The sequence below is a fragment of the Crinia signifera genome, chromosome 5 (assembly GCF_055691185.1).
Source record: "Crinia signifera chromosome 5, ASM5569118v1, whole genome shotgun sequence".
NCBI lineage: Eukaryota > Metazoa > Chordata > Amphibia > Anura > Myobatrachidae > Crinia > Crinia signifera.
Genome location: NC_139221.1, coordinates 10,128,565 through 10,150,738, shown reverse-complemented (window position 1 = coordinate 10,150,738; position 22,174 = coordinate 10,128,565). Strand labels below are relative to the sequence as shown.

General features: G+C 46.9%; 1 protein-coding gene across 1 annotated transcript in view; it reads right to left on the bottom strand.

Annotated features, from left to right (window-relative positions):
• Positions 1 to 22,174, bottom strand: part of OBSCN (obscurin, cytoskeletal calmodulin and titin-interacting RhoGEF) — a 332,859-nt gene that overhangs the window by 245,702 nt on the left and 64,983 nt on the right. The window contains exons 10-17 of the mRNA XM_083186473.1: positions 21,413 to 21,688; positions 17,029 to 17,304; positions 14,433 to 14,708; positions 13,636 to 13,701; positions 9,789 to 10,064; positions 8,859 to 9,134; positions 8,144 to 8,419; positions 125 to 400 (exon numbers count right to left, since the gene is read on the bottom strand). Coding sequence (XP_083042599.1) covers positions 125 to 400; positions 8,144 to 8,419; positions 8,859 to 9,134; positions 9,789 to 10,064; positions 13,636 to 13,701; positions 14,433 to 14,708; positions 17,029 to 17,304; positions 21,413 to 21,688 — 1,998 coding nt within the window. The remainder of the gene's footprint in view (positions 1 to 124; positions 401 to 8,143; positions 8,420 to 8,858; positions 9,135 to 9,788; positions 10,065 to 13,635; positions 13,702 to 14,432; positions 14,709 to 17,028; positions 17,305 to 21,412; positions 21,689 to 22,174) is intronic.

The following is a 22,174-nucleotide window of genomic DNA, read 5'->3' as shown; positions in this document are numbered from 1 at the left end:
AGCATATGTGGAGGATGATTGCGGTATATGATGGGAGGATTATTACAGTATATCATGATATTGGGGTTAGGGGTGACATGTAATGAAATGTGTTGCACATGTCAATGTATGTAGCTATTATAACCTTTAACGTTGATCTTGAAGTTGATCTTCTGCCCGGCGGCCTCACAGCTGTACTCTCCGGCGTCTTTCTTCTCCACCTGCTCCACCACCAGGCGGCGAGATTTGCCCTCAGACTCCACCCTCAGTTTCTTGCTGGAGGTGATCAGCTTCCCGTCCTTGTACCACTTCACCTCGGTCTTCTCCTGGGACACCTCGCAGCTCAGGGTGGTGCTCTCAGTTATTACGGCCACAACATCCTTCTGCACCTTGTCCTGATTGGTGAACGCAGGCTCAGGTTCTAGAATTAAGAAAAGTGTAAATGTTAGAGAGAAATGTTACAGCAACGCGTTTCGCCAGGGACGACATTGTGTCTCACGGACGCCTGTGTGCAAGGGAATTAGAAATAAATGGGAAACCCCTAACATCTAGCCAATGAGAGCATGCCATAATTACCATTGATACAATGAGATAACAATAAGTCAGTAGGTGGGTCACAAGACAGCGGGCACAGGGTGCTCTCCCTGCCTAGCGGAGGCTGTATGGGGGATATAATCAGGATCAGGGGGCTCCTAGAGTCATTGTTAGAACCCTGAGGAGTTTTGCCAGAATGTTTGTCGTACCCAGGACACTGTCATGGGCTGCCACCGCAGCAGCCACTGTTATTCATGTTCTGTGTGGGTTTTGTGTGTTCACTGGATCAGTGCTCTGAGTTTCGGCTGATCCATCTGGTCTTGTTTCCGTGCATACCTTAGTCTTTGGGTGTGGCTGCCTCCTAAGCCACTGGGTATATACTGTAGGTATGCGCCAAGCAATAAGCCCTGCTGGTTATATTCCTGTGATACGCTTAGTATATTCCTTGTTCTTGGTGATTTCCATGTTCCCAGAGATTCTCAGAGTTCCTAGCAAACTACTGTCTGAGATTATTCCAGAGTTCAGTGTATTCCAGCCTGTGCATCTAGGACCTCAGTGCAGCAGCTGTGTCTTAAGGTGCATACCCTCCAACATTTGAGAAGCAGAAATCGGTACACATTTAGGAAGGGGGCGTGGCCACTGGTAAAGTGGGCGTTGTCACATACCCTTTCCGAATGTGTACTGAGTGGCCCTGTGGGACATATGGCACTATGGCACCCTGCCCCCCTTCCCCCCCCCCCCCCCCCAGCGCCTGATGCAGCTCATGTCACATGGTGGCTGCTGGCATATTAAAATAAGTATATTATTTATTATTTTATATGCAGCAGATGTGTGACATGATGGATATATAAAGAAGAGTATCTAAAGTACTAGTACAGGCTGAGCCACCTTACATTGCTGCACTTATATTGTATGCTGCGGCAGGCTCCTCCGAATCCCGGCCCAGTCAGTGTGTCACGCACGCTGGGGCTCCTGGCTAGCCACCGCACCCCTGAGCACTCAGACAGATTCGCCGCCAAGAGGGAAACTGAGGGCAGACAAGAGTCCTACTTCTTCTCCCATGAGTGCGCTTGCACAGGGTATGCGGTGCTGGCGTCGGCGCATGACATCATGGCGCACAGCACCGGCCCGCGCATTGCACTCTTGGGAACGGGTGAGGGGGAGAGGGGAGAGCCGGCGGCGCAGTCCACTCCAGACAGCACACAGAGCGCCCGGGAGCCAGGAGGAATATGAGGTGCACAGTGAGAGACTGACCGCTGAAATGCGGTACATTCGGTACAGTTTAAATTTCCCGGTACAGACTGTTTAAAAACGGTACTGTACCGGCAAATTCGGTACAGTTGGAGGGTATGAAGGTGGCCATACACATGCAGATTTATCTTCACATCTGTCTGGTTGGAACAAAAATATGGTTATGGATGAGAGCAAATGACAGTTGACCATTTGCTTGGAAATGCTGGAAAACTGACAAACTGTCACTCATCCATAACCATGTTTTTGTTCCAACCAGCCAGATCTGAAGATAAATCTTACTAGTGTATGGGCACCTTAAGATTGCTCCAGCCTGTGTCTGAGTATTCCAGCAAGCACACCTTCCGGGTTTCCTGTGAGATCCTGCCTGTGTCAGAGAACCATTGCATTCAGTGTGTGAGATCTTGGGCGAAATGTAATAGGGTGCGATTTTTGGACGAGTTCCAAACTCGCCAGAAATCGCACCTTTAAAAATCGCATTTTTTGACGCTAATTCGCATATGTAATGAGATGCGAATTAGCGGCAAAAAATGCGATTTGCCGCGATTTAGGTCGATTTTTAGTCATGAAAATGTGCGCATTTTCAGTCCTGAAAATGTGCGCATTTTCATATATCCGATTTTGGTTGTAAAAAAAAAAAAAAACGGCGTGCGGTCCCCCCTAAACATAACCAGCCCCGGGCTCCAAAAGCCGGTGCTGGTATCATAAAATCAAAGGAACAATCAAGTTGGGGTTCCCTGGATTTTATAAAACCAGCACCAGGCTCAAGGTCCGGCGCTGGTTCCCAAAATACGGGGGACAAAATGACTAGGGGTCCCCCGTATTTTAAGAACCAGCACCGGACACAACCAGCCAGCAGGGTAATGCCACAGCCGGGGGAAACTTATTATATAAGCTCCCGCGGCCAAAGCATTAACCCCCTGGCTGGTCAGCATGGGCAGGGGTCCTGGGGAAGTGGGGACCCCCCCAATGAAGGCCCCCCCCCCCTCCAGGACTTACCAGCCCATGCTGATAGTCCGGGGCTGTCCTCCATGCCCCTGGGCTGTGGGCATGGAGCTGATGCTTTGTGTAAAAAAAAGAATGTAAACTATTGTTTTACACTGGCGAACTATCAGTCCCAGCAAGCCTACCCCGCATGCTGGGACTTGGGGAACCACAAGTCCCAGCATGCGGGGCATTAAAGTGCCCGCTGGCACTTATAGTTCTGCAGTGTAAAAAATAGTGCACAAAATCACACTGACACCCTGTGAAATAAAACTTTAATACACACAAAACACACTGATACTTACCTACCTTGAGCCCGTAGGTCGGTCCCTGGATCCTGGATTCGTCCTCCGGGGCTCCAGGGCAGAAGAGTCCGGTTCGGGGCCTTGGTCCTGGTTCCGGGGCTGGTCCTGGGGTTCCGGGGCTCCTGGCGTGAAGAATCCGGGGTCCGGGATCCGTGGTAGTCCAGAGGGGTACCTAAGGAGGAAAATCCTACTCACCTGCTCCCCGGCGGCGACCTCCGGTGACAGCGCTGCTCCCGAATGGTACTCGGCTTCAAGGAGTTGGTCCGGCGCTGAGATGTTGCCTCCTCGACGTCTGTGAACAGAATGATTTCTCGGCCAATCAGGAGCCGAGAAAGTCGGCTCCTGATTGGCCAGAAATCATTCTGAATATAGACGCCGAGGGAGTAACATCTCAGCTCTGGATGCGCTGAGATGTTACTCCGTTGGCGTCTATATTCAGAATGATTTCTGGCCAATCAGGAGCCGACTTTCTCGGCTCCTGATTGGCCGAGAAATCATTCTGTTCACAGACGTCGAGGAGGCAACATCTCAGCGCCGGACCAACTCCTTGAAGCCGGGTACCATTCGGGAGCAGCGCTGTCACCGGAGGTCGCCGCCGGGGAGCAGGTGAGTAGGATTTTCCTCCTTAGGTACCCCTCTGGACTACCACGGATCCCGGACCCCGGATTCTTCACGCCAGGAGCCCCGGAACCCCAGGACCAGCCCCGGAACCAGGACCAAGGCCCCGGAACCGGACTCTTCTGCCCTGGAGCCCCGGAGGACGAATCCAGGATCCAGGGACCGACCTACGGGCTCAAGGTAGGTAAGTATCAGTGTGTTTTGTGTGTATTAAAGTTTTATTTCACAGGGTGTCAGTGTGATTTTGTGCATTATTTTTTACACTGCAGAACTACAAGTGCCAGCGGGCACTTTAATGCCCCGCATGCTGGGACTTGTGGTTCCCCAAGTCCCAGCATGCGGGGTAGGCTTGCTGGGACTGATAGTTCGCCAGTGTAAAACAATAGTTTACATTCTTTTTTTTACACAAAGCATCAGCTCCATGCCCACAGCCCAGGGGCATGGAGGACAGCCCCGGACTATCAGCATGGGCTGGTAAGTCCTGGAGGGGGGGGACCCCTTCATTGGGGGGGTCCCCACTTCCCCAGGACCCCTGCCCATGCTGACCAGCCAGGGGGTTAATGCTTTGGCCGCGGGAGCTTATATAATAAGTTTCCCCCGGCTGTGGCATTACCCTGCTGGCTGGTTGTGTCCGGTGCTGGTTCTTAAAATACGGGGGACCCCTAGTCATTTTGTCCCCCGTATTTTGGGAACCAGCGCCGGACCTTGAGCCTGGTGCTGGTTTTATAAAATCCAGGGAACCCCAACTTGATTGTTCCTTTGATTTTATTATACCAGCACCGGCTTTTGGAGCCCGGGGCTGGTTATGCTTAGGGGGGGGACCGCACGCCGTTTTTTTTCTTTTTTTTTGTTTTAACTATTTTTTTACAACAGAACCATGCACAGATCTCAATGATCTGTGCATGTTTCTGATAAAAGCGCCAGGCAGAACCTGGTCTATTTTTTTTGCGATTTTTAGTAAGCTTTACTAAAAATCGCAACCCATTAAATATGCGACTTCTATCCTTTTTAATGGGAAAACATCTGGATGCGATTTTTAGTCTAACTAAAAATCGCACCTTTAAAAAATGCGATTTTTCCCGCAAATCGCACCCTATAAAATATGCGATTTTCGGGAAATGGGCGAAAACGGCATATTTTGCGGGAAAAATCGCAAAAAAAAAAAAAACCGCACCCTATTACATTTCGCCCCTTGTCTGTGTCAGAGAACCACTGCATCCAGTCTGTGAGATCCTGCCTGTGTCAGAGAACCACTGCATCCAGTCTGTGAGATCCTGTCTGTGTCAAAGAACCACTGCATCCAGTCTGTGAGATCCTGTCTGTGTCAGAGAACCACTGCATCCAGTCTGTGAGATCCTGCCTGTGTCAGAGAACCACTGCATCCAGTCTGTGAGATCTTGTCTGTGTCAGAGAACCACTGCATCCAGTCTGTGAGATCCTGCCTGTGTCAGAGAACCACTGCATCCAGTCTGTGAGATCCTGCCTGTGTCAGAGAACCACTGCATCCAGTCTGTGAGATCCTGCCTGTGTCAGAGAACCACTGCATCCAGTCTGTGAGATCTTGTCTGTGTCAGAGAACCACTGCATCCAGTCTGTGAGATCCTGCCTGTGTCAGAGAACCACTGCATCCAGTCTGTGAGATCCTGCCTGTGTCAGAGAACCACTGCATCCAGTCTGTGAGATCTTGTCTGTGACCAGCTTCTGCCCAGAGGTGTCGTTAGTACAAGTGGCTTCCCCACACATTGTGGAGGTCGCACCTTTCGCTACAATCTACCATTGGTATTCTCACAGCACCAGCTGGAGCCATAACTCTTGTCCTGAGACAGAGTCATGGAGGAGGTTTGGGCGCAGGACTAACCGCATGCTGACTTGTCTTATTTATGTTTCTTGCTTGTCTCACGGCAGATGCCGGAGACATTGGTCTAGCCTTGCAATGATGTCACTTAGGTGGATAGGTTGCAAACCTATCTGCAATACCTTGGTTATAGTTCTTGTTTGGTTTATTGCATCGGATTCCCATTATAGCGATAAAGGCCGCAGATCCTGTGCTCAGTCCTTGTCTGCAAGGTTCCATATTCTACTCCATGTTCATGCGCAGAACCTAGTTATCTTTGTGTTGTCTAGTCAGTGTATCCTCTTACTAGTACCCTGACTCGGTGAGGACTTTGTCTCACTGCGAAAGACCAGGAGGCATCTGAGTACAGGGTGGAGCCATAGGGGGGTGCCAGGGGTGCACAGGAACCTCCTAATGATTCCAGCACCTCCTAGCAGTCCACGAGGTCAGAGAGCAAACCTGATGAGAGCCGCTTACGCCCGCCCGCAGCCTGGCTCACCCGCCCGCAGCCCTGCCAGCAAGCCAATTTCCAATTGACACTCCCCCCCGCACTGTTGGTGACTCACATTTAACACCGCGGCACGCACTGGGAGGAGGAGGGACAGTGTGTGTTATGATGTGACCCAGCCCTCCTGCTCCAGCGGCGCTGCGGGGTGTGATGCCCGCAGGTGCGCCACTGAGTGTGACAGGTCATTGTTGGTGCAGGGAGGGGTGCGTACACCTATTGACACACTCTCTTCAGTTCTCCTGCTGCCCGCACCTGGTGGTGTCCGGGCCCCAGCCGACTCGCCCAGCCCCAGGCTGCAGGCAGCAAGCCAGCCAGCAGCAGTTTAGTGAAAACTTTAAAAGGGACAATCAGACAGTCAAAAGGAGACTGTCATTTATAATTTGGTGTTCGACTGGGTCTGATGTCACTTTGCCCAGCTGGGGTCCAGCTCCAGCAGGTCTGCCCAGCTCAGGCCATCTTCGCCCCGGCCTACCACCTGCACAGAACACCGTGCAGCACAACTACAACAGACTGGGAAAGTGCATGGAACACCTGGCATCTAGCATGAAATCCGTAGCAACGAGCATGTAGGTAAGCAGCACTTATGTGGCATAATATGTAATGGGCATTATAGTGTGTGGTGTAATGGGTATTATGGTATTTGGCATAACATGAAATGGGCATTATGGCATGTGGTTTACTATGTAATGGTTGTGTGATGTGTAATAGGCATTATGGTGTGAATTTTCAGGGCGCACAGTCCCTGCTTACCTTATTTAAAAAAAAATTGTAAATCTCTGGCATAACGTGTAATGGGCATTATGGCATGTGGTATAATATGTAATGGGTGTGTGACGTGTAATAGGCTTCTGCGCGCACTGTCCCTATTTTACAAAAATTTGTCAATCCCTAGCATGATGTGGAATGGGCATTATGGTGTGTGGCATTATGCGTAATGGACATTACTGTGTGCGCTATTATGTGTGATGGGCATGTGTATATTTTTGCAGCGTACCTCCGGCGCGCACTGCCACTGTTTTTACTATGTGGGGAGTAATGTTTAATTCTGAAGTGCAAATATTTATTTTGCAGTGATGCCCAATAGGCATTAATAGACATGCCCAGTAGGCGGTGATAGAAATGCCCCTCCAATGGTGCACCCCCTAAGGAAATGGGCTGCGCACGCCTATGGGTGGAGCTAGTCTGTCCTGGAAAGACAGCAAATAGAGGCGAAGTCTAAGACCAGCACAGGTGCCAGCCGACTCAGGGTATAGTAATAGAGTCAGGCTCAGGTGCTGCTGTGGCTTCACCTCCTCGACCACAGAAGCACAAATCCGGCTGTAATCAACACCTTGCAGACCTGCCAGTCAGAGCGAGGGTTAACCCCGAGTTCACCCCAGATTATCATAAGACACAGAACATAACAGTCCACATTATTCAGCTTTTCATTTTCTAGTGTTATGTTTGCTTAATTTTACTAAATTTGATGTAAATTGTTTAACCCTTTGAGGGCCAACATTGCTGTGAGGGATCCTCAAAATATCCGTTAAAAATGCCAGCGACTGTTCTTTTTTTGGGGTGCAATATTTAATTAAACTTCAATTAATTGACTTGGCCGTATTTGTATTTATTTATACTAAAAGAGCAGTCGCTGTGAGCGGCGCTGGCATTTTCAGCGGATATATTTAGGATCTCTCACAGCAATGCTGGCACTCACAGGGTTCAGTTTGTATGATCCTTAATTTATTTATACTTCTTCATATTTTAATTTACTGTAATTTAATGTGTATAAACATTGTTTCCAAGTTGGTTTATACTCTGTATTCAATTGTATGTATCACAATATTCATTGTGTTATTTATACTCATATATTCAGTTGTTTACACACATTAAAGTACTTACACCTTTGTATCCTGATTTTTAATAAACCCTTCTAATTGGAATAATTGTTTTGAGGGATTCACCGATCTTTTTGAATCCAAAGAACCGTTTCAGTTCCATTGTGGATAGAATGATATGGGGAAGCCTGATGGTCATAAAATGATATGCAGAGGATGATGGGGGTATAACGATTGGGGGGGGATTATTACAGTATATAAATATATTGGGGTGAGGGATGATGTGTGTAATGCATGAAGCAATAATCATCACCTTTCACATTAATCTTGAAGTTGATCTTCTGCCCGGCGGCTTCACAGCTGTACTGTCCGGCGTCTTTCTTCTCCACCTGCTCCACCACCAGGCGGCGGGATTTGCCCTCAGACTCCACCCTCAGTTTCTTGCTAGAGGTGATCAGCTTCCCGTCCTTGTACCACTTCACCTCCGTCTTCTCCTGAGACACCTCGCAGCTCAGGGTGGTGCTCTCGGTCATGGTGGCCTGGACCTCCTTCTGCACTTTGTCCTGGTGAGCGAACGCAGGTTCAGGTTCTGGAAGGCACAAAAATTATACAATTACGCCAACGTACAGGAGGGTGCGCAGTGTATTCACATTCCCCCTCTACATGAATTTATCTGCAATGAGAACAGAGATTTTATGGACAAAGGTCCGAACCAAAAATCAGGGGTAAAATACAGAATGACGTGTTTCCGCAATCACTGTAAAAAAGAATAACCATCAACACAATGGTGTAATAATACTATTATACCTGATACAGGTTAGTGCGGAGACTCAGGGTGAGATCAGGATACCTTGATTTTGTAAATAAACACTTTATTTTCTTTACTGCGCAAATCTAATTGATTTATAATATATTTTACAACTTGAAGACTCTGATTGCAGACTGTTGCCAGATATGAGTCATCCTGTAATAGTCATTACCATCTACTCTCCTTCCCACTGTCACCACATGCTGCTCATTATAGTCACCTTTTACGTTGACCTTGAAGTTGATCTTCTGCCCGGCGGCCTCACAGCTGTACTCTCCGGCGTCTTTCTTCTCCACCTGTTCCACCACCAGGCGGCGGGATTTGCCCTCAGACTCCACCCTCAGTTTCTTGCTAGAGGTGATCAGCTTCCCGTCCTTGTACCACTTCACCTCCGTCTTCTCCTGAGACACCTCGCAGCTCAGGGTGGTGCTCTCGGTCAGGACGGCCTGGACCTCCTTCTGCACCTTGTCGGTGTGGGTGAAGGCAGGCTCAGGTTCTGAAAGATAACGGTACGTTAGACTGATATAAAAACAAAGTATACAATGGGATTCAGTCACTAGGTCAACATGCATTGGGTTGACCACTGCCACCACCAAGCAGGCATGGGCACGCCTGCAGATGCACCATGCCCGCCTCTTGCTCGCCCATCCAGGAGAAAACTCCTTGGGGCATGTAAAATGGTGTTCGCTCCAGAGGTTTGCACAATTTATTATCATTATTATCTTTATTTTATATGGCGCCACAAGGGTTCCGCAGCGCCCAATTACAGAGTACACATAATCAAAGCAGGAAAACAGTGCACATGTGCAAACCATAAAATTCAGCCAGGGGACCGAATTCGGCCCACTACGAATGGGTTCGGATTAGCCCTCCAAGTTTAGTCCTATCTTGTGTTTCCTGGGCGTTGTGAGCTGTGTACTGAACTTAGTATATCTAAATGGTGCTTATTTATTGCATGTAAAACTTGGCACCTGACAACGTAAGCAAACAGGTGATGTGCAATGCTCCTTGCTGAATGCGAGTTGTGGCGCAGTTAGCTAGTTGGGGCTTTACCCATCCCCCAACAATAACTGGTTCTTGGCAGAGATCAATTTTAAACACACTATTAACATACCGGAGACAAAGCAGAATAATCCTGAATTACACCAACCTTTTACTTTGACCTTGAAGTTGATCTTCTGCCCGGCGGCCTCGCAGCTGTACTCTCCGGCATCTTTCTTCTCCACCTGCTCCACCACCAGGTGGCGGGATTTGCCCTCAGACTCCACCCTCAGTTTCTTGCTGGCGGTGATCAGCTTCCCGTCCTTGTACCACTTCACCTCCGTCTTGGCCTGGGACACCTCGCAGCTTAAGGTGGCGCTCTCGGTCAGGACGGCCTGGACCTCCTTCTGCACCTTGTCCTGATTGGTGAACGAAGGCTCAGGTTCTAAAAGAAAGTATGTATTGCTCTTATACATTCCATCCTTTGCACATGAAGAAGGTTTGGGACATTGTATGTATTGCTCTTATACATTCCATCCTTTGCACATGAAGAAGGTTTGGGACATCGTTTTTCTTGAATATTTTTTAAAATAAAATGTTTTCAGAATTCACCATAGCAGTAAATACAGTACATGGGTTATTTCCCCCATATCTTTAATCAGACCAAATATTTCCAGTGATTAATGAACAAAACCTGCTTGGTGGAAGCTTTGTTTTGTCTTAGAGATATTATTATGCTAAGTAAATATTAGCATGATTCTCAGAATTCAGTATATACCTAATCCAACATCCGCGCACCCATATTCTTTCTGTACAAATAAATGACTATGGGTTTAAGATAACTAGTCATGGCTTCCTCTTGCCACACATGGCTATTATCCTACTAGACTTCGCTTCCTATTGGCCAACATGGTTACTCTTCTATAAGGTTTGGCTTCCCCTTGGCTTGCATTGTTAATCTCCTACTAGACAGCTTCCTCTTGGCCTACATGGTTACTCTCCTATAAATTGATTACTCTCCTACTAGACTTCGTTTCCTCTTAGCCTACAGGGTTACCCTTCTATTAGAATAACTTCCTCTTCCTACGTGGATATTATTCTACTAATACAGCTTCTGCTTGGACTACATGGCTATTTTCCTACTAGTCTTAGCTTCCTCTTAACCAACATGGCTACCCTCCTACTAGTCACAGCTTCTTCTGGGCCTACATTGTTACTCTCATTGTAAGCCTAGTTTTCCCTTGGCCTACACATCTACTCTCCTACTAGGCTTAGCTTCACTTGGCCTACATAGTTACTCAGCTTCTAGGCCAGGGGTCCTCAAACTATTTTACTATGGGATCCCATCAGACAATAAAAATAATGACAGCAATGTGGAGGCACAGAGTGATGGGAGGAGTCTGATATACCATAACCCATCACATCACACGTGTAATCAGCAGACGGCACATACATGGCAGCATTGTGGAGGCACAGAGTGATGGGAGGAGTCTGATATACCATAACCCATCACATCACACGTGTAGTCAGCAGACAGCACATACATGGCAGCATTGTGGAGGCACAGAGTGATGGGAGGAGTCTGTTATACCATAACCCATCACATCACAGGTGTAGTCAGCAGACAGCACATACATGGCAGCATTGTGGAGGCACAGAGTGATGGGAGGAGTCTGATATACCATAACCCATCACATCACAGGTGTAGTCAGCAGACAGCACATACATGGCAGCATTGTGGAGGCACAGAGTGATGGGAGGAGTCTGATATACCATAACCCATCACATCACACGTGTAGTCAGCAGGCAGCACATACATGGCAGCATTGTGGAGGCACAGAGTGATGGGAGGAGTCTGAAATACCATAACCCATCACATCACACGTGTAGTCAGCAGGCAGCACATACATGGCAGCATTGTGGAGGCACAGAGTGATGGGAGGAGTCTAAAATACCATAACCCATCACACCACACGTGTAGTCAGCAGGTAGCACATACATGGCAGCATTGTGGAGGCACAGAGTGATGGGAGGAGTCTGATATACCATAACCCATCACATCACACATGTAGTCAGCAGACAGCACGTACATGGCAGCATTGTGGAGGCACAGAGTGATGGGAGGAGTCTGTTATACCATAACCCATCACATCACAGGTGTAGTCAGCAGACAGCACATACATGGCAGCATTGTGGAGGCACAGAGTGATGGGAGGAGTCTGTTATACCATAACCCATCACATCACAGGTGTAGTCAGCAGACAGCACATACATGGCAGCATTGTGGAGGCACAGAGTGATGGGAGGAGTCTGATATATCATAACCCATCACATCACAGGTGTAGTCAGCAGGCAGCACATACATGGCAGCATTGTGGAGGCACAGAGTGATGGGAGGAGTCTGAAATACCATAACCCATCACATCACACGTGTAGTCAGCAGGCAGCACATACATGGCAGCATTGTGGAGGCACAGAGTGATGGGAGGAGTCTAAAATACCATAACCCATCACACCACACGTGTAGTCAGCAGGTAGCACATACATGGCAGCATTGTGGAGGCACAGAGTGATGGGAGGAGTCTGATATACCATAACCCATCACATCACACATGTAGTCAGCAGACAGCACGTACATGGCAGCATTGTGGAGGCACAGAGTGATGGGAGGAGTCTGTTATACCATAACCCATCACATCACAGGTGTAGTCAGCAGACAGCACATACATGGCAGCATTGTGGAGGCACAGAGTGATGGGAGGAGTCTGTTATACCATAACCCATCACATCACAGGTGTAGTCAGCAGACAGCACATACATGGCAGCATTGTGGAGGCACAGAGTGATGGGAGGAGTCTGATATACCATAACCCATCACATCACAGGTGTAGTCAGCAGACAGCACATACATGGCAGCATTGTGGAGGCACAGAGTGATGGTAGGAGTCTGATATACCATAACCTATCACATCACACGTGTAGTCAGCAGGCAGCACATACATGGCAGCATTGTGGAGGCACAGAGTGATGGGAGGAGTCTAAAATACCATAACCCATCACACCACATGTGTAGTCAGCAGACAGCACATACATGGCAGCATTGTGGAGGCACAGAGTGATGGGAGGAGTCTAATATACCATAACCCATCACATGTGTAGTCAGCAGACAGCACATACATGGCAGCATTGTGGAGGCACAGAGTGATGGGAGGAGTCTGATATACCATAACCCATCACACCACACGTGTAGTCAGCAGGCAGCACATACATGGCAGCATTGTGGAGGCACAGAGTGATGGCAGCATTGTGGGGGCACAGAGTGATGGGAGGAGTCTAAAATAACAGACAATCAGCTTTTTCAGACTCCTTGAATCACTGACTGAGATTAGAAAAATCATCACCCTGATGGTCAGCAATATGGAGTCGCGACCCCATGCTGAGAAGGGCAGGACCCGCTTTGGTTTCAGGACCAACAGTTTGAGAACCGCTGTTCTAGGCTTAGCATTCTCTTGGCCTACATGGTTACTCTCCTACATCATACAGATAAGTAATAGTATAACGTGGGGGTCATTCTGTATCATTTGCTCCCCATTAGGATGGGGGAGCTATGTTTTTTTCTTTGCATCTGCATTAGTGCATGGTTGCGAGGGGCTATGGTGGTGGCGGTGGGATGGCAATTCTTCGGCTGGTGGGGCAGGCCGTCTGGGACTCGGTAAGCTGCAAGCTTCACAGCTTCCCGAGTCAATCAGAATCAGGGCTTGTGTTAGCAAAGTAAGACATATACTGTAGTTGACCTATTTCTAGAACCATCTTCATGGGTCTTCAACCTGTGGCCCTCCAGATGTTGTGAAACTACATGTCCCAGCATGCATTGCCACATTTTTTCCTATAAGAGCATGCCAAAACTGTCAGGGCATGCTGGGAAATGTAGTTCCACAACATCTGGAGGGCCACAGGTTGAAGACCTGTGATCTAGATTACAGGAGTATGGGATTGTGACAGGTTCTCATGTCCACCTTTAACTTTGATCTTGAAGTTGATCTTCTGCCCGGCGGCCTCACAGCTGGAACCAAAAGAAATAACTGGTGGGTTGAGGCTTGGGGGCAGGATATAGGGGATTGGGAGGTCAGGCACTGTGGAAGTTTTAATTTAACTCTTTTGGTTCCTGCCAGCCAAGCCTATACCCACAGTAATGATTTCTCCTGTGCCCCCTAGTGGATGAAAAAGAAAGATAAATTATGTATTCAAAGAACTATTTTTCTGGAGAGGTTGGAGAAATGAGGCAAGTGACAGGTACCGGAGTCTACATTGTACCGGAGTCTACATGTTCACAGGGACACCTTTGTTGCACATACGCACATCACTGCGGTAGTGATATTTGCGCTGTGTCACTGAAGAGATGAGTATTGTAAGATGGGTGTAGGTTATGGGTCTCCTGGACCCAGGGCTCATGTGCACTGCACCCATTACAGATAGGCCAGTGGGTGCAGTACACCCTGGCTCTGAAGTAGTGGGTATCTGTGCCACCCTCTTGGCTTGTGGGACCTTGGCAATCAGACTACAACAGCAGTGGTGATTATTATATCAGAGGCCATTGCCTGGTGCCCAGAAAAGTTATCTGTCCCATGGACAAAGCCTCCAGGATCTTCCAGTAATGTCAGACAATTAACAGTGACTATGGTGGAACAGGACGTTCTGTACAATTTGGCTGCCAATGCCACGGGGACCACTCAGGTATCTGCAACTCCTGTTAAACCACTTCAACGTAAATGTGTGCCACTACTAATCTTAATATTCATTCAACATTAATCACCTTTGATGTTGACCTTGAAGTTGATCTTCTGCCCGGCGGCTTCACAGCTGTACTCTCCGGCATCTTTCTTCTCCACCAGCTCCACCACCAGGCGGCGGGATTTGCCCTCAGACTCCACCCTTAGTTTCTTGCTGGAGGTGATCAGCTTCCCGTCCTTGTACCACTTCACCTCCGTCTTCTCCTGGGACACCTCGCAGCTCAGGGTGGTGCTCTCAGTTAGGACAGCCTGGACCTCCTTCTGCACTTTGTCCTGATTGGTGAACGCAGGCTCGGGTTCTAAAAAAGAAAAAAATTGTTTCTTTATTTAAAATGTGGACTGTCTCCAAAAACATTCCCCGCGGGTCAAGTCCTTACAGCTTCAAAACAATTTGGCTTTCTAGAGTTTCATTAAGAAATTAGTACAAGCAGGGGCAAACGCAGGATTTTCAGAAGGGGGTTTCCAGAGGGGCGGAGCAAAGCATGGAGATGGACACTTAGGTGACCCAGTATATGCTTTGATGTCCTGCGGGTGGTAGGGGGTATCATACCTCCCAACTGTCACGATTTTAGAGGGACAGTCCCGATTTTCGGGTCCTGTCCCGCTGTCCCACCCGCGGCAGGCATTGTCCCGCTGCGGGGGGTGGCAGTTGGGAGACCCCCCAATCTAGTAGAATAGACGCTGTGCGCATGCGCACAGCGTCTATTCTCGTATGAAAATGAGGTCGTGGCTAATTAGCATAAGCTGCGCCCTCATTTGCATACGCCCGCCCCCTTTTCGGACGCTCGCGCGGGAGGTATAGGGTATTATATCGACCGCTCAGCATGTAGGGCCTGGATCAGTAATTTCCACTAATTACCCCTTTACTGCACAGATGGTGGGAGATGGGGGCATTGGGCTGAATTAAGGGGCCCTGATGCATAACTTCCAGGGTTGTAGAGGATGTTTAATATGCAGAGGAGGGGTGTATAGTGGAGTGGGCTTAATACTCATAATTTTCTGGTGGGAGGACAACTTGCTTGACTGCAGATATCTCCAGTTTCCGGAAATAGATTTCTTAGATTTTAATGTAATTAAAAACTAGAGAATCCTCCCTACTAAATGTTATTGGGGACTAGGGGATCAGATTTCAGGAGGCAGAGCAATCCACCAACGAGTATATAAAACTACATACCAGGTGTGTGGAGCTGGAGCAGTAACCAGCTGCTGGAAGGCTGATATCTCTGGTTCTGGGAACAGTAGAGACAAGCTGCTAGTGTCCTTCAAAGGGGGAGAGTCCCAGCTTTTGGAATATACCCTCAGAAAAACTCTAAGTCAGAAAGAACCTGAAATATCTTACTGGGAAGAGCAATTAACAGGCTTGGATGGGGACCACTTCTTTGAAGTCAGATATCTCCGGTTCCCAAGGTCCGATTTTAAAAATTCTTGTACTCATGGAAAGAGGGGATCCTTAGCTTTCAGCCTAGGGCACTTAGACTCCTTGGGGGGGTTTCTGGGTACTCGGAAACCCCCCCTGCGTGCGCTACTGACAAGGCCCCCGAAAGAGCCACCTAAACATGCACTGTTATTTAAAATTGCAATCTAAGTCACAGTAATTATGCCCCAGAAATAAATATAGAAAAAATTATTACAATGTAATTGCGTCTGAGTTTATGAAAAGTTGGATGTTTTTGGCTTCATATACCAAAGGCCGGTAAAAAAGTTGAAGCCAGATGTGATGCCCATGTTAAACATAAAACTCAGCTGCCGCCCTGCTGAACCACCCCCCATAATTAGAGCTGGTATTTTGGGGTGAGTTGTATTCGGCAATGTTGAAAATCAATTAAAAGTACAAAATTGCAGCACATTTGCATCCTAAAAACATCATAAAAAACATTTCTAACCTTAAAAAGTCAGTAAAAAAAAATACATGTCATTTTTAAATTGTCCCTGTAAAACGCATCTTATTCACAACAGATGGAATAGGACTCACATCAGCTTCTACTGATTAAAATGATGTGCAGCATGCCTATATTCTTTACAGCAAAAATATTTTTGTTGTATCTGTTGCTGTCTCTGTCTGCACCAGGGATTCTCACGATGATGGTGTCTTCCAGTATAAAGGATCAATGGGTATATTGTGCTGGCATGTGTACCCAATGATGGCAGGACTGAGAATTATGTCTATAATTCATTAAGCTTTGAAGATTGGGAATTGGGCTTACTGAAAAGTGCCCGGACATCACAAATACATCAATTTAGTCAGTATTCAGTGGTAAATATGAACTTTGCTAAAACTCCTTTCCTTCTATTACTAGTACTATGTTGGGGTCCATTCCATGGAGTGTATCTCTGCATGCAGGAACTAATCACAGATAGGGCATCACTGTACAGTCAGGGGCTTGCTCCGGGCCACAGAAATGGGGGCGAGGTACAGATTGCGCAACATCAAGGGTATAAAAACTAACCACATATAAAAAAATAGTATTTCATTTACTTTTTGTAAATTAATGTATATTTATACAAATATAAATATGTAGTAGAATCAAGTTTTGATTATAAAACATAGAACTATATATTTCTTGATGAAGATCAATTCATTGCTTTTCAGATCGAGCAAACAATAATAATATCCGTCACCTTTGGCGTTGACCTTGAAGTTGATCTTCTGCCCGGCGGCCTCACAGCTGTACTCTCCGGCGTCTTTCTTCTCCACCTGCTCCACCACCAGGCGGCGAGATTTGCCCTCAGACTCCACCCGCAGTTTCTTGCTGGAGGTGATCAGCTTCCCGTCCTTGTACCACTTCACCTCCGTCTTCTCCTGGGACACCTCGCAGCTCAGGGTGGTGCTCTCGGTCAGGATGGCCTGGACCTCCTTCTGCACCTTCTCCAAGTTGGTGAATGCTGATTTGGGCTCTAGAAAAATAACAATATTTTTGTACATTAACTAATGTAAGAGTTTGCTGGAAATGCACTGACTCCCTCTGTGGTGATGCCGTAAAGGAAGTATGGATTTCATCTAAATCAGGGATGGCCAAACCGGTCCTTAAGATCCACCAATAGTCCATGTTTTCTAGGACACCTGTGGATCTGTAGAATGTGTCGGTTGATGAGGATTTAGGAATGAATGCAGCACATGTTTGAAAATGTGACAGTTAGTAATGACTACACCTGTGCACCAGCTAGGTGGTCTGGGGAATGTGACAGTAATGACTATACATGTGCACCAGCTAGGTGATCAGGGGAATGTGACAGTAATGACTGCACCTGTGCACCAGCTAGGTGATCTGGGAAATGTGACAGTAATGACTATACATGTGCACCAGCTAGGTGATCAGGGGAATGTGACAGTAATGACTGCACCTGTGCACCAGCTAGGTGATCTGGGAAATGTGACAGTAATGACTACACCTGTGCACCAGCTAGGTGGTCTGGGAAATGTGACAGTTAGTAATGACTACACCCGTGCACCAGCTAGGTGATCTGGGGAATGTGACAGTTAGTAATGACTACACCTGTGCACCAGCTAGGGAGTCTGGGGAATGTGACAGTTAGTAATGACTGCACCTGTGCGCCAGCTAGGTGGTCTGGGAAATGTGACAGTAATGACTACACCTGGGCACCAGCTAGGTGGTCTGGGGAATGTGACAGTTAGTAATGACTACACCTGGGCACCAGCTAGGGAGTCTGGGGAATGTGACAGTTAGTAATGACTGCACCTGTGCACCAGCTAGGTGGTCTGGGAAATGTGACAGTAATGACTACACCTGGGCACCAGCTAGGTGATCTGGGGAATGTGACAGTAATGACTACACATGTGCACCAGCTAGGTGATCAGGGGAATGTGACAGTAATGACTGCACCTGTGCACCAGCTAGGTGATCTGGGAAATGTGACAGTAATGACTACACCTGTGCACCAGCTAGGTGGTCTGGGAAATGTGACAGTTAGTAATGACTACACCCGTGCACCAGCTAGGTGATCTGGGGAATGTGACAGTTAGTAATGACTACACCTGTGCACCAGCTAGGGAGTCTGGGGAATGTGACAGTTAGTAATGACTGCACCTGTGCGCCAGCTAGGTGATCTGGGAAATGTGACAGTAATGACTACACCTGGGCACCAGCTAGGTTGTCTGGGAAATGTGACAGTTAGTAATGACTGCACCTGTGCACCTGATAGGTGGTCTAGAAAATGTGCACTGTTGACATTTGTGTGGAAATTCACTATAAACCAATGGTTCTTTACTTCAGATTTTCTCAACATTTCATCTACTGAGGATTTCTGTCTATGGAAACAGGTGGGATAATTACTGAGCAAGCCAAGTAGGTTAACTTGTCTGTTCATGGTTAAAGAGATCCAAAAAACATGGACTGTTGGGAGCACTTGAGGACTGTCTGTGCATGATTAAAGAGATCCAAAAAACATGTCCTGCCGGGGGCACTTGAGGACTGGCTGTTGAGAACCCCGGTATAGATCACCCACAATGGAACTGGTTATATGACAATATACTGTATATTTATTTACATTGGAGAAAGATGTGAATAATATGTTTCTGTTGCATGTTTATATATTTGAGGTAAATAAGAAGTGTTTACAGGCGTTACTGTCATTGTCTTGTAAAGTCTGTTCCATAATTATAAGGGATACAAAAGAGGAAAAATACATACAAACAGCTTAAACCACAGTTTATATAAAATGTAAGAAGGTTTTAGGGTCTAATTCAGACCTGATTACAGGGAAAATTTATTCTCAAAATGGGCAAAACCATGCTGCACTGCAGGTGGGGCAGATGTAACATGTGCAAGGAGAGTAATTTATGGTACACACCAGAAGGACCTCAATCATGAAACAATATCCTAGAAATCGCACGATGAATTGGTGACACGCTGTGCACACAATCTGTACTCAATCCCATGTAGATGACGAATCTTTAGTGCCGCAGGTAAAATCTCCAAAGCGACCCAACGACCGGCGGGGACTCGCATCACATCAGAATCGCATTCAAAACACGTACAATTCTGATCTTTTTACATACAATTGGTCGCAAGATGCGTCAAATGGCGGGGAATTGAGCCCAAATCGTTCTGGTGTGTACCCAGCATTAGATTTGGGTGGGATGTGTTCAAATCTAAATTGCAGTGTAAGAATAAAGCAGCCAGTATTTACCCTGCACAGAAACAATAGCACCCTTAGGGCCGATTCATACCTGACAGCCAATAGCAGACCTGCGGATTAGGGAATGATCCACCTGCGAAGGCGCCAGCAATGGCTAGCTATCACTGGCTGCTTGCAAGGTGATTGACACCCGGGGAACACCCCAGAAAATGTAGGCGTTCCCCGGCCGTTGGGAGGGAGGGCCTCCGTCTCCCCACGGCCATCGCAGCTCTGAGTAAGTCCTGGCTTACTCGCAGCTGTGAACACAGGGGAAAACCAATGCGCTGGTAAGTGAATGCAAATGGTTTTCCCCTCGTGTGCGCGGCTGCGGACGAATTTGCAGTTATGTACATGGGCGGGAATTTGCTTGTGCGGATAAGGGTTTACCAGATCACTGAGCCCCAAAATGTGCAGCCCAGCAATCAGGTCTGAATTAGGCCCTTAATACGAAGGCACTAGGTCAGTTAAGGGTTTCGCACTACTGCAGTCATAGCGTTCTCACATGGGTGAGATGTATCAAGCCTTAGAGAGGGATAACAAGATACCGTAACAACCAATCAGCTTCTAATTGCCATTTTACCAGTTGCGTTTGTCAAACAACAGGTGCGGAATGCTTGATACTTTATCACTCCCCAGTTTATCTCTCTCCAAGCTTTGATACAGGAAATATATGTATTACTCATGTAACATTGCTGTTTTTCAAGAGTTTTTCCAGAACCCGACCTATGTAACAACGCGAGTCTTTAACGCACCAAGGGCCTTATTCTAATCCACTCTTTCTGACAAAATCCTTCTTAGATGGGCAAAACCATGTGCACTGCAGGTGGGGCAGATGTAACTTGTGCAGCGAGAGTTAGATTTGGGTGGGGTTTTACTTCAAAGTGAGATCTATATTGCAGTGTAAAAATAAAGCAGTCAGGATTTACCCTGCACAGAAACAAAATAACTCACCCAAATCTAATTCTCTCTGCACATGTTACATCTGCCCCCCCCTGCAGTGCACATGGTTTTGTCCGTCTAAGAAGGATTTTGTCAGAAAGAGTGAACTAGAATAACCCCCCAAATGTAAATCGGATCCGATTTCAGGATTATTAGCGCAAGAAGCGACTTTTTGAGAACAAAATATTCTTTGATCTCTCAAAATAGGTCATGAACGGAACATGTCAGCTTCTGCTGATTCAAATGATATGCAGCATGCCTATATTCTGTAAACAATTGCAACTGTATTTGTATAAAATAAATGATGCTACAGTGTTTTCCTGCCACATGATTTTGTATGCACATACAACCGCATTTACACACAGAATATATGTGTGCTGTGGCTGTATCTGCGTACCAAATAATGTTACAGTGTTTGACAAGAGAACACTGTAGCTTAACATTTTGTAAGCATATACAATCGCAATTACACACAGAATATAGGCACGATGTATATCATTTTAATCAGCAGAAGCTGCTTGTGAGCTATTACTTTGACTTTTCAAAATGTCGAGCTTTTGTGGAAAAATTGGACCTTTTACAAAATCCAAACAAATTTGTCTTCGGGCCTATGATTGCACAGCATCTCACCACAACAGCGCCCCTGCTGGCTAATATGAGGATCACAGCTGTTAGAGCAGCAAATACACAGTTGTTGATGTTTATTCTTCAAAGATATTACAGCTAAGAGAGCACGACGGCGACAGTAGCCATTTATATAATACTGAAGGAACAACAGTAGACAGTAACATGGCAGGTAGATTCTGTCGACCTATTGTTGTAGCAAACTTCAAAATTACAGGGAACCATTGGACCATTACATTTATTACCAAGAGCGATGTATGACCGAAGTCATAGCCTGTAGGGATTATCAAGTAATTTTATTCACCTTTGACGTTGACCTTGAAGTTGATCTTCTGCCCGGCGGCCTCGCAGCTGTACTCTCCGCCATCTTTCTTCTCCAACTGCTCCACCACTAGGCGGCGATATTTGCCTTCGGACTCCACCCTCAGTTTCTTGCTGGAGGTGATCAGCTTCCCGTCCTTGTACCACTTCACCTCCGTCTTGCTGTCGGAGACCTCGCAGCACAAGATGGCGCTCTCGGTCAGGGAGGCTTCTACCTCCTTGCGCACTTTGTCCTGATTGATGAACGCCGCTGCGGGTTCTGCAGAAAATCATCACAAAATCACATAAGATCATATTATTAATTATTATTATCTTCAACAGATACTTAGTCAGTCCCCGGATTACAGTTTGGCACAGGACAAGTCCAGCATCTTCACAGATAGATAGCCTAACAATGTTTAGCAGTATACTATAGACCAGGCATGTCCAACCTTGGCCCTCCAGCTGTTGTGAAACCAAAAGTCCCATCATGCCTTGCCACAGTTTTGCTATTAGGAAATGCTTAAACTATAGCAAAGAATGCTGGGATGTGTAGTTTCACAACAGCTGGAGGGCCATAGTTGGGCATGACTGCTATAGACAGTATATAGTGTATACTAAAGGTTACCGATACAACCTCCATATATTTAATTAGCAGCCCAATACAATAGTAGTCATTTCAGTTATCAGTTAGCCCACAATTCATTTTTATTTAATGCCAAAAAACCCACACGACAACACACTAATTGAATCATTACTAATTTGG